This window comes from Dunckerocampus dactyliophorus, chromosome 4 (assembly GCF_027744805.1).
Source record: "Dunckerocampus dactyliophorus isolate RoL2022-P2 chromosome 4, RoL_Ddac_1.1, whole genome shotgun sequence".
Taxonomy (NCBI): Eukaryota; Metazoa; Chordata; class Actinopteri; order Syngnathiformes; family Syngnathidae; genus Dunckerocampus; species Dunckerocampus dactyliophorus.
In genome coordinates this window covers 22751882-22765384 of record NC_072822.1, presented here as the reverse complement: position 1 = coordinate 22765384, position 13503 = coordinate 22751882, and the positions used below count along the sequence as shown (strand labels likewise).

At 40.0% G+C, this 13503-nt stretch overlaps 1 protein-coding gene across 1 annotated transcript in view; it reads left to right on the top strand.

Moving 5' to 3' along the window:
* Positions 1 to 13503, top strand: part of galnt9 (polypeptide N-acetylgalactosaminyltransferase 9) — a 118292-nt gene that overhangs the window by 23100 nt on the left and 81689 nt on the right. The window contains exon 3 of the mRNA XM_054773168.1: positions 2390 to 2556. Within this exon, the coding sequence (XP_054629143.1) occupies positions 2390 to 2556 (167 nt within the window). The remainder of the gene's footprint in view (positions 1 to 2389; positions 2557 to 13503) is intronic.

The following is a 13503-nucleotide window of genomic DNA, read 5'->3' as shown; positions in this document are numbered from 1 at the left end:
CAACGTTAATCCTATATCCAAAAATAAAAGAAAGCATAGAGGCCATTGTAATTTTGAAGAGAGCAAAAATAATGATGCTCAGCTTTGTCTGACACCCTCAGACAGGTATTAACCTTCTGTAGGAGTAGTTCAAACCTAAAGTTACTGAATTGGCCCCCAATATTCACAAAGAATACTTCCTCTGCTAGTGTTAATAACAGCAACAGGAGGTCATGAAACCAAATGCCTCCCTCACTGACAGTGCAACCACAAATAACACAACTAGTAAGTGTGTGCATCGGCTTCCTAGCGCGCCTGTTTTGCGTGTATTTTAGTGTGTAAGCAGGCCGCACGGTGGTGGCCTAGTGGTTAGCATGTTGGCCACACAGTCAGGTAATTGGGAAGATCTGGATTCGAATCGCCGCTTGGGCGTCTCAGTGTGGAGTTTGCATGTTCTGCTCGTGCATGCGCGGGTTTTCTCCGGGTTCTCCAGTTTCCTCCCATTCCAAAAACATGCATGTTAGCTTACTTAGCGACTCTAAATTGTCCATAGGTGTGAGTGTGAATAGTTTTTTGTGCCCTGCAATTGGCTGGCAACCAGTTCCGGGTGTACCCCGCCTCTCGCCCAAAGTCAGCTGGGATAGGTTCCTGCATACCCCCGTGACACTAATTAGGATAAACGGCATAGAAAAAAGCTGGTTGGATGGTTTAGTGTGCAAGCACCTATTTTGATACCCGCATAGTTTGTGTGATAGTTACATTGTGTGTTTCACATGTGTAATTTGTTATTTTTAGTTGCACTGTGAGTGAGGTAGGCATGTGGGTTGTTAAGCTCCTGTTGGTTTGTGATGTGTGAGTAAAAGTGTAAATATCAAGCTGATTCACTGCATAGAAAGAACAGTGTTTGCCTTTGACTACGTTCTGTGCAACTCAAGCTTTACCAATGTAGTGAAACTGAAAATGCGTTTTCTACCAAAACAGGGCCTAATTATGGCGATTTTAAGCACAAAATGTTTTTTTTATTTGGTTTTTACAAATAATATAATAATAATAAATATTTTGACCAAAAATCAGCAAATGTGTGGGGTCGCAAATGTTGAATCATGAATTTGTGAGTATTCACTGTATATAAGCACATAACAACATACTATTGTACTTTACTATTGTACTATTTTACTTTTCTGATGGTTATTTAATCTTTCAATAAAAAAAAATTTAATTGGGATATTGTCATATTTATTTGATCATTGTAGTTTATGTACAGCCATGCTGTTCTGTGTAATTTGGTCTTATATGCCTTTATCAAACAGTCTGCACAAGATGTACAACATATGCATTTTCGATGACAAGAATGAAGAGACACTTTCACTTGCATGATACATGCTAATGCAGTTGTTAAACCAGGTTGAGTGTTGTACAGTGTTGGGGTTTTCAGCGTACCAAATTAGCAAACTTTTGACTTTTCCTCACTGTTATTTGCACAAATTGCACCAGTTGTTAGCTGCAATAGCTGATGTTTTATCTACATTTACCAACAAAAAATTGGTGAGGTAACCCATCATTTGCACACAGCAGACACTACTGTTCTGTTTGCAAAAGACTGAGGTGTGTTGAAATAATTCCTGACACAAACTCATCTTGAGGTTAGAAATGATTCACAATATGGTAAACAATTATTTTGGATGTGCATTTTGTTCACTCAACTGCGTTTGAAGTATTCACTGGTATTACTGTTCACTAGGGGTGTCACAGTTCACGAGATTGGGCCTACAAGAATGAGACAAGACGAGATTTTAACTTTACTTTAAAGAAAAGTACAATGAAAAAATATAAAAAATGTATGACAATATATTGCAATCTACTAATTTATTTTTACTATGTTACCTTGCATTGCTCCTCACAAGGCTATACTCTTCTGCACTGTGTGTATGCCAGTGGCCCGGCCTCCACCCACCGTGACAAAGAGACTGCACGACTGAGAAAAGGTCTTACTCCGTTCATGCCATTGTTCTATGGAATAACCACGCAAGGTGCTGAAATCAATGCACAGAGTGAACCGTCTTCCTGCCTGACGAGAAAAACAGACGCACATGAACATGGCAATATATTGAGGCTAGCAAAATGATCGAGTTCATTTTCATCCATTGTGTGATTTGGTAATTTATTTATTATCATCCCAGGCCCACGAGTTTTTTTTTTCTTTTAATCTCGTGAGCTCTTTGGACACGAGATCTTGTGACACCCCCACTATTCACTACTTTAATTAACATTTGACTGAAATGTATAACACAATATAGAGGAAGCTGATGTCTTAATCAGTGAGACTACTAAACTGAACTCTTTAATCAGAATATTTTATCATGAGTTAAAAGTGGCTCATAATAATAATGATGTAAACTGATGTTCACAGGTGCAAACAGCTGACATATCCAGAGGACCTTCCTCAGATCTCTGTGGTCTTCATCTTTGTGAACGAGGCCTTGTCAGTGATATTGCGCTCCGTCCACAGTGTGGTGAACCACACTCCAGCTCACCTGCTTAAGGAGATCATCCTGGTGGATGACAACAGCGACAGTGGTAAGCACAGTTCAACGACAATCAACTCAATTATTGACTTGGGAACACTAATCAAAATCTTACTAGTCATTGCTGAAATTTTGCTCTGTGGTGTCCTGCTGCTGTCCAATTCCAATGCAACATCAGACTTTCTTATATATACTATCTTATGTTATTGTCCATCAAGCTATCATGTTTTTGTTATTGCAAGTTTGAATATGAGCCATATTAGACAAAAATATGGGCCATATTAGTCTGAAATTATTAGAATGATGATTGATTACCAGGTCACCAGGTCATATCACCACAAAAACATTCAGGCCGGGATGTGCATTTGAATCTTGGTTCCAAACTTTCTATGTGCAACTCTCCCATGGTACCTTACACCTCACCTCACACAGTCCAAAAACATATCTGTTGGGATCATGTAAGACTCTAATGCTGGATTTACACTGCAGTTCTTTATTCCCAATTGCAATGTAGTGTCTGCAGTAATTTCACTTTTCTACTCTCTGTTTATATCTACTTTTAAGTGGCCAGATATTACTAACTTACTGTACAATTACTGAGCAGCAGAAGCAACATGCTTGAGCAACAACGCAGTCGTAAACAAACATTAGAAATTGACATATGGCAAAGCCGAGGTAATTATATTAGCCATGGTTCTCTGAAGTTAATTCAGTGGCTTTAAAGGCAAGTCATCTCAACATTACTGGCATTATTGCAAAATGTGAATCACACCGCAAAAAGTGCACAAAAAGCAGGAGGTTAGAAGGAGAAAAACAATCTTACATATCGAAGAGAGCAGATGTTACCAAGAGAGAGTTCATGCCAATCTGGTATGTTTCTGGTATGTTGATTTGCCATCAAAGGCTGCAGCGTTGACTCCATATCAGGGTTATACAAAGTTATACATCAAGGCGCTGCAATAAGGGAATGGAAGGTCGGCGAGGGGAGAAAGGGCAGGAGGGATCTGGAGGGATCCAGACAGTCTTTGGTGTGTGTGTCCCATGGGGGCGGTCACAATACAATTGTTGTCGTTGTTTCCGGGCTAATGAACGACCGCCCTGCATAACAATAGGTAATTCGCCTGCCTGGTGGCAAAACAGCTCATTAGTGGTCACTCCTACAGTGGAATGAGGTAATCTTTGGGGAAGGTGTGTTATACATGGATGATAGGTAATCGCACAAACATTTTTTGTTTAGAGAGGGCCTTTCTAGTTCTTTCACACCTTCTTTCAAACTTCTTTCAAACCAGCAATTCTCCCTTTCCAAAATTTGGACATCGTTGTCCTCATGGGAATATCCCTTCTATTTATTTTTTAGATGCAATTGAAGTGTTGACTCTGGGCCCTAAGAAACTGCTCTCCTATGTTGTGCCATGCGTTTGTGTAAAGGTTGCTTGGCCTGTCCATTGCACTCCTCACTACACTGCACTGCATAAACAACATTGCTTCTCTGGATTTTGTCTTTGGAGGAACCAGCATTCGTCTGAGGGCGTTGGTAGGTTTGACATTCATCAATATGTTTGAAGTTTGACAAACCAGCCTTGGAGGGGACCACCATATTCCGCCTCCTGTTTCTTTTCTCAATCTTGGTTGTATTGACCCTTCTTCTCCTGGCAGATGTGACAAGGACCCAGTTAGGATACCAACAGGTTTAGATTTATTGTGGTTGTGTTGTTTGGTTGGATGACTACTGTATATAAATTGTTGATTGGCATTCTGATGACCTCTGGCTTACAGTGATGTGGTATATTAAGATATTCTGCATTGACAATCCATGACACTCCATTCATCAAATTTAGATGTTACAAAGCAAATGAGGACACAAATATACAAAAACATATGATTGATATCTGATTCTGAATTGGGCCACATGGGAGAGGAAAAAGAGTCAACTGGGATACGCTCCAGCTATCCTGTGACCTTGAACAGGAGTCTAAACTGTAATGGCAGGATGTATTTGTCAGACCTGAAAATTTATATGCTATTCATGCACTTTTGTTTCTTTGAGTGAGTAACAGGATGGAGAACCCCTGCGGGTGGACTCCTTATGTACAGGCTCCAAAACAACTTCAAAATAGAAAACAGAGATGACAGGACAAGACTCATCCTTTACGAAAAAAATTTCATAGTACTGTTTCCATGGCAATGAGAAACAATCCTTATGCTGTGTGATGCTCAGATCAGGTGATGATGCTCAACTCCACATCCCTTAGGCTTTCATGTTTAGGGGGTGTGGGATGGGGGGCAGTGGCAGTTGTAGCTTCAATGGTGCTCTCTGCTGGACACCCCGCAGCCACTGTTGTGCCCACACAACACAGGGGGACACTAATTCCCCACATACTGTAACTCAACATACTTCATACCAACACTGATTGACAATACACAAAAACACTTCATGGCAAATTTTTTTGGGTGGGATGACGCGTTTTTATCAATGCTACGCGGTGTGCTTGTACATAATGCACATGCCAGAAACCGCCAAGGATTTGGCGGTATTGCGATCACACTATTTCAAATCTGAAGTTTATGTTACAGCCTCACTTTCTTGTTTACATTGACAGAGATGTCGACTTGTGTTGCTAATCTCTCATTGGTTTGGTTTTATGCACTTTATGTGAGCACTGGGGAACGGGGGAGAGGCAACGCTGAGCACAAATAAATATGAATCATTGCGGCACCCTGGGCAAATTGCCCATGTAACCCATATCTAAACCGCCACTAGGGGAGGGACACTGCACTAGATTACACTTGGCCCTCCTTCACTCAACACAGTCAACCTCCTTTAGATTGGCAAAGGAAAAAGGAAACTCCAGGAAGGAAGTTGAAGGAGAAGTCACAGACAGAACTGCTATCCTCACTGGGACCCATGAGAACAAACATAGCCATCATTATACAGTACATTAGTTCACCAAACTTTTTAATCCACTGATTTAATAGACTCATTTCTTTTCACTCTACCATGAAACATTATTTTATTTAACACTGCAGTATATCTGAACCTTGTTAAAGAACACATCTTTGTTTTGAAGTAACTTATTGCCAATTTTTTCTTGCGCTTGATGTTTTCAATGATCACCATTCTGGTGCATCTTCAAGAAAAGGTCAAATTGTCTGTCAGCAGCTTTTGGAGCATTTGTAAGTATAGTAATGATCGTTTGTGCAGATGGGCAAGCTGTGTTTTGGGAGCCTTTCCGCTCTGACATTAGCATGCAGACAAGACTACTTCACTTTTTCTAATGGCTTAGTCTCTACCCGTGCAATTAAACAGAGACATTTATGATAAATCACGCACAGAATACATGTTTGCCACGACACATCAGTTACTGTAGCTTGGACAGCATGTGGCATTTAATAGGATTCAGAAATCAAATTTCCATTGATGAGCGTTTTGGCTGTGTGTGAGTGTATGTGTGTCCAATTATTGTTGCTCACCATGTTTACAAGAAAGAAAAACTTAATGAGTCACACAGCCTTCCATTCCATTAAGAAACGTCACCAAATGAGATCCGTAGAGCATAGATCTGAACAAATATGATGCATGTTTTTTTCATTATTTCACATGTTTTCATATTAAATGATGGAAATCAGCCACTGGAAATTTCAGAGATCTGATTAAATATTTGAATTATTATATAAAAAACATTTTACCTGTGAATTTCAAGAAATCCAAATTTCATTACACAACTTAATACAACAGTACAATATTGTAACCAAAAATGTAACCACTAAAACAAATAATAGTATCAGAATTTGTTCCAAAAGGTCAGACAAACACCGTCAAAATAATAAATGTGACAAACAAATGTGCTAGCTTGATGCTTATTTACATTGAAAATCCCATATACCCTGTGATTGGCTGGCGACCAGTCCAGGGTGTACCCCGCCTGTTGCCCGAACACCTCCAAATATAACAGTTACATACATAGCTAAGAAGCACATTCCACTTAAACAGCTGATAAATAATAAGCATAAACCTACATATACTTACAGGCAAACACTTTCTAAGGCTCAATAACATCTTAATGGCAGTTGACTGCTATGTTAGTGACAGCGGGTTTTAAATTGTACTACAAAACATTTACGCCATCTGTAGGAGTATTAATAGCCTGCATAATTAAATCCCCGACAGAATAAAAGTGCAAGATTATTTGTTTTTTTTTTTTGCCCAGCAAAGACCAGCCACCCATAAAAAACGGGTCCAGGTCGCGACCCACCAGTTGAGAATCTCGGCCTCAGTTAACATAGGTTGCAGAGGGAACAGTTTAACGGAGACACATAACAGATAGTGAGCCGGCTAGTGTGCGTGCAATGATGACTGTACCTGCTGCTGAAGTTTGCAATAAATTTCAAGTGAGCAAGTATACATCTCAGAATAAAACAGTGTCCGCGTGGCTCTTCCATCCCCCCTCCACCTTTTTCTGTGTTTGGTAGTCTTCAGTAGGTGAAGGTGATGTTAAATGTTCATTCATACATGTCATTCTTCGCTTCACATGTATGTCACTTTGTTTTCTGCACGTAAAACTATAATTGTTTCTCTATAAAATGTGTTTTCTGTTCATATTTTTGCGTGTCAGGAACAGATCAATTGATTAGGTGGATTTACATTATTTGAAAAAATTGGATTCAGTTTCATTAAGAACAAATTTAATAACAAAAATGCAAAAATGTGGTGTGTTTGTGTGTGTGTGTGGAATTGAAGCATACAATGCGCCATGCTACTATAGGATTCACTATACCATTTATTATTGTTACATGACGCTACATGATTCTCTTGTTGTCCCAAGAAATAACGATGCTCCATGTGCATTTGCACTATGTATTCACAGGATGATGAATAGTATTTTTATGCTCGCTGTGTAGTATTCTCGGCTCCATAACTCTCTTCCCATGGTTGCACGCCAGTATTTTATTTGCGAGGATTACTCGGAGCCTCATAACGGTTGTCCCAGTAATTATTACACTTTAACAGTTTTAGTACATTTGAGATGTGCTGACTGCTCAGCTAATTGTGAATGCAATGAGAATTAATGAAATTACTCATACATTTAGACGCTAGTGGTGTTTTGCGCCACATGATGCCAGGGAGATCCAGTACTTTACAGGAACATCTTGTGTTTGTAGTTGATCTGATTCTGGCATTGGCATTAAAAGGCTTGCTTAAAGCTTTCTAAAAGTTTGTAACTCTTCTCCCGGCAGCAGAAAAACACGCCTGTCATCCTAACTTCATTTTTGCTCTCACACTGACTGGGGATTAGACTTTTTTTTTTACATTCAGCGTTTGATTTATGTTGCAAGCTACAGTAGCTGTGGATGATGTTCAAAGCCCATGTGTCTTATGCATCCTTATTAATTTCTCCTTCTGAAAGTGGAACACTCAGCAACAACACAAAAAAACAGTCATCTATCCTCAAACGCAGACATCGGTTTGTGCAGCTGGATGGTTATCTGGCAAACTTTATTTTCAGTGATGACAACCAGCCTCATCAACAGGAGTAGTGGCGAGGGCACGGTATAATTCATCAGATGATCTGTCACAAAATCAGTTGATAAATTAGATACTACACACCAACACTTGTGTACAGTGGCAACATTGCTGTATAAGCATAATTATTTGTGTTTGTGAAGAAAAAGAAAACCACATTTCAAAATACCGTGGTGTGAAAAAGTGTCTGCCCCCTTCCTGATTAATTTTTTTCACGTTTGTCTTAAATGTTTCAGATCATCAAAAAATATTTAAGTTAAATATTAGTCAATGACAACACAACTGAGCACAAAATGCAGTTTTGAAATGAAGCTTTTTATTACTAAGGGAGGAAAAAAAAATCCAAGCCTACATGACCCTGTGTGGAAAAACTGATTGCCCCCTCGTTAAAACATAAATTAACTGAGATTAATTGAGATCTATCAGTCATGAAAAGGTTATAAAGCCATTTCTAAAGCTTCGGGACTCGAGCGAACCACAGTTATCCACACTAAATTAGAGCCATTATCCACAAATGGCGAAAACATGGAACACTCATGGTAAACTCTGTGGTAAACTCTGTGGTCTGACCAGAAAAAAGTAGAACTTTTTGAAAGGCGTGTGTGCCATTACATTGGGCATAAAAGTAAAACCGCGTTTCAGAAAAAGAGCATTATACCAACAGTAAAATATGGTTGTGGTAGTGTGATGGTCTGCTGTTTTGCTGCTTCAGGACCTGGAAGACTTGCTGTAATGAATGGAACAATGAATTCTGCAGTCTACCAAAAAATCCTGAAGGAGAATATCCGGCCATCCGAACTCCGGTCAATGAAGGCAAAAGGTCACAAGCTTGAGCAACTCCATAAAAAAACAAATGGCCTTACCATTCAAGGAAATGCACAAAACCCATATTTCACACTATAAGGACTTCAAATCAAATGAAATTAAACTATTATTTCAGGCAAATCAGTTCAAATGAAGGTAACACCAAGACCCTGTTTTCACTGATGAACAAATTTCTCCAACCACTGAACTCCCTACCCCTCCCCCCATCTGTATTCCACTGACAACTGCAATTCAATCATTCATTTTTTACTGAAAAAATCCATAACATTCACCAGCTATTACCCTCTAATGTGTGCCTCCTTCTCCACCGAAACCTCTCTCAAAGTGTCTAACTTTCTCTACTTTTCAACTCCCCAACTTGTCAGAAATCGCCAATCTCATCCGCAAGTCCAAGTCCTCCACTTGTCAGCTTGACCTCACAGTCTTAGTCAAATCCTGCCTTTTCTCCTTGCTTCCTCTCATTTCTGCCATTATTCACGCTTCACTTTCCACTGGAATTGTTCCATCACATTTCAAGACTGCAGTTGTCACCCCAATTAAAAAAAAAAAAAAACCTGGTTCAGACCCGAATAACTACAATAACCTTCATCCTATTTCTAACCTTCCTTTCATTTCAAAAATTCTTGAAAAACTGTCACCTCCCAATTTCGCCTTCACTTAACACATAACTCCCTCTATGAACCTTTCCAGTCTGGTTTCCGCCCACGTCACAGCACAGACGGCCCTCCTCAAAATCACCAATGACCTTCTCGCTGCTTCCGAGTCTGGCTTAGTCTCCATCCTTATCCTTCTTGACCTTGGTGCAGCCTTTGACACCATTTCACACCCCATCCTCCTCAACAGACTTTCATCTATTGTTATCACCCACACCACCGTAGACTGGTTTCACTCATATCTCACAGACCGCACTCAGTTCCTGCAGCTCAAGTCCTTCAAGTTCAACCTATACACTGTCACTACAGGTGTGCCTCAGGGCTATGTCCTGGGGCCCCTTCTTTTCATCATTTACATTCACCCCCTTTGCAATATCTTCTGCAGGTTCAATATCCAGCTCCACTGTTTTGCTGATGACACCTAGCTGTACCTGTCCACTGAACCAAACTCCATACTCCCTCCGTCCTTCCATCACCTCCTGTCTATCTGAAATCAAATCCTGTTTCACCAGAAACTTCCTCAAACTCAATAGTGACAAAACCGATTAATTGGAACAAAATCATGACTCCAAAGTCAACAGTTTCACCCTCACCGTCGACAGCTCCTCCGTCTTCCCCTGTCCTCAGGTAACGAGTCTGGGTGTCATCCTGGATAGTGAACTGTCATTCAAATCCCACATCAACAGTATCACACGCTCTGCTTAGTTTCACCTTCACAACATTAATCGTCTAACGCCCTTCCCTCACTATCCATGTTGCCTCCATCCTTATCCATAGCCTGGTCACTTCTCAAATCGACTACTGCAACTCACTCCTTCTTGGGTTCTCCCAGAAGTCCCTCCATAAACTTCAACTGGTCCAGAACTCCGCTTCCCGGATTTTAACCAGAACCGCCTAATTTCATCACATCACTCCCATCCTACAGCAACTTCACTGGCTCCCAGTCCAGCAGAGACTACAGAACAAACTCCTCTTACACAGCTTCGAGGCCATACACGACCTCAGCCCTCTGTAGCTGACTGACCTCCTCCACACTACCACTCCAGCTCGCTCCCTCAGATCCTCCTCCTCCATTCACCTCATTGTGTCCTCTTCCCACCTCAGGACCATGGCGAGCAGAGCAGCTGAAAGTTCTCAGACTCTGAAACTCATTGTCATCGGGCATCCGAATTATTGACTCACTCCCCGTCTTCATATCAACACTCAAAACTCATCTGTTCAAAATTGCTAAATTGCATACTCCCTCTGACTTGTTTGTGTTCTTTTTATCCTTTGTTTTATTTGTGTCATTGCAGTGTCCTTGGGTTTTTAAAAAGGCGTTTACAAATTAAATGTGTTATTTTTAGTAATAGTAGTACTAGTAGTAGTAGTATTAGTATTATTATTAGATGCTGTGACATGATGCTAAAAAAGCGGTTCATGCTCAAAACAATGTGGCTGAATTACAGTACTTCTGCCAAGAAGTGGGCCAAAATTCCTCCACAGTGCTGTAAGAGACTCATTGCAAGTAAATGCTTGATTGCAGTTGTTGCTGCTATGGGTGGCCCAACCAATTATTATTTCACACAGGGACATGTAGGTTTGGATTTTTTTCCCTCCCTTAATAATAAACACTTTCATTTAAAAACTGCATTTTGTGATCAGTTGTGTTGTCATGGACTAATATTTAAATTTGTTTGATGATCTGAAACCTTTTAAGTGTGATAAAAATGCCCCCAAAAAAAGGAATCAGGAAGGGGGCAAACACTTTTTCACACCACTGTACCTGAATACATGTTTGTTAAAGTTTCCCTTTCAATTTGGTATGAAATTAATATGCAACGATTGCAAGTGGACAAAAGTGAAACTTTGTTCAACCCAGTCAAGGATCCCAACAGCCGGCAGAAATAAAATAGATGTAGGATGAATACTTTCATAGATAAATACTTTACTCATCTCCAAGAGAATTTCACATCTTATCTATTTATCAGCGCTTATGTAACACTTTTAATCAAAATTTGAACCAGAATTAATTACTATAAAATGAATTAACCAATTAATAATGTTCAATATTTCAAGTTAATGAAGATTTAAAAAAAAAAAAGGTGGATGTTTTTAATGTGTGCAGGAGTAGGGGGTACATGGTTTCAATTCAAATGTCTGGAGTTTGGGAACCACTGATGAAATATAAAAGCATGTATTTGTTTCTCAAAATCTGCAGTGGGCATGTATTTTTTGGAGCCAACCTAAAAGCTGTAGTTGAAAGAACCTGGAACTGTTGAAATTTGTCTGTCAAGTTTAAAATTACAGTTCATAATAAAACCAAAACGGTGACAGAATGAGGCAAGTGGGCCAATTGCACTGTTAAAACCATTTCAAATGTGTGTGTCACCAAAAACCACAATCTCTGTTTTGCTTTTGTTTAATTTTAAGAATTTTGCTGCCATCCATGCTTGAACTTCTATACATTTAAGAAGGGGCTGGATGCAGTCAGTGTTGGATTTAAGTGGTATTTATATTTGAAGATCATTAGCAAAGCAGTGGAAACATATGTTGTGATTTACAAAGATGGATCTCATGGGAAGTAAATATAAAGAAAATAGGGTAGGCGCCAAAACGTGTCGTCCACGTCTTCAAAACACGTCCTCTTGAATACCACCTTGAGTCTGGGAAAGAGTAAAAAAAAATCACATAGAGCCAAGTCGGGTGAGTAGGGAGGTTCCAGCACGGAAATGTTCTTCTTGGCCAGGAACTGTCAGATGCTCAGGGCATTGTGAGCAGGCACGTTGTCATGGTGAAGCAGCCACAAGTTGTCCTGCTACAGCTCACCTCTTCTCATGCACTGAACACGGCAAATGCCACAGGATCTCTTTGTAGACGTGCTGAACATCTGGCCTTGTGGCAAGAGCTTACAGTGGACGATGCCCCTCACATGTGGACAACCACTCACACTCATATTCATACCTATGGACAATTTAGAGTCTCCAATTAACCTAACTGATAAAGTGTAAAATAATGTCAATTAGATTTTTTTACATAGTTCTATCAGTATTTACTGAGTAAGTACCAGGTACAGGCTGGATATATGTATAGTTCAGCATGTCAGTATTAGCAAAGGTCACCCATGAATCATCATTGAAATCAACAACCAAAATGCCAAATGATTACCACAGACTACGTAACATGCTTCCTTTACGTCTGTACTGGGACACGTGAGTTTCTTGAACAGTGGCGGGCGGTGCATTTGGTACCTGGGCTTTCAGTGGGGATGTAACAGGTCAGAATGTTTTCATCAACCACCGTGAGGGCTAGTATCGTTTTAAAAAATTATAATAGAAATAGACCATGGCAAGGTTTCGAACCACGGTCACCTATGTTAAACGCAAGTGACATTACTACCCCACCACTACCCCCACGTCAGTCCCGATATCTTCGAAAACATAGTCACCAATACACCTGACTTACATTACTGCTAGTAACTACAGGCATTAGAAACTAATTTTCACCGGTGATCGGAGGAGCCAGTGCAAAATGTGGCGCTCAACCAAATGCATAGAGCATAAATGGAACGGCTCGGTGATTAAGGGTGCGCTACAACATCACCCCTGGAGCAGTTCAGAATCAATATTTATATAATAACATGACAAAAATATCAAACCTTGTAAATAAAATCCATCCACTCACCAGAGATGTCAATTTTTCTTCCTCACTCAGTCATTTTGGACGTAACTTGGCTTCTGGAACAAACAGTTTTGCTTTGCTCAACCGATCAGAGGACGGAAAAATGTCAGGTGAATCAGAAATTTTATTGGTTAAAAAACAACCCCATTGCTTTTAGTGTGTATGTGACATGGGCCATCACTCCTGATTCTGAAGGCTTTGAGCAGATTACTTTGACATAGCAACACATACAAGCTGAAGTCTGATTGGACAAAAAAAAAAAATCTAACATATACATGCACTACTGGAAGCAGTGCAGCCAAAAGACAAGCTACTAAATGAAGATAATAGACTGCTGGGA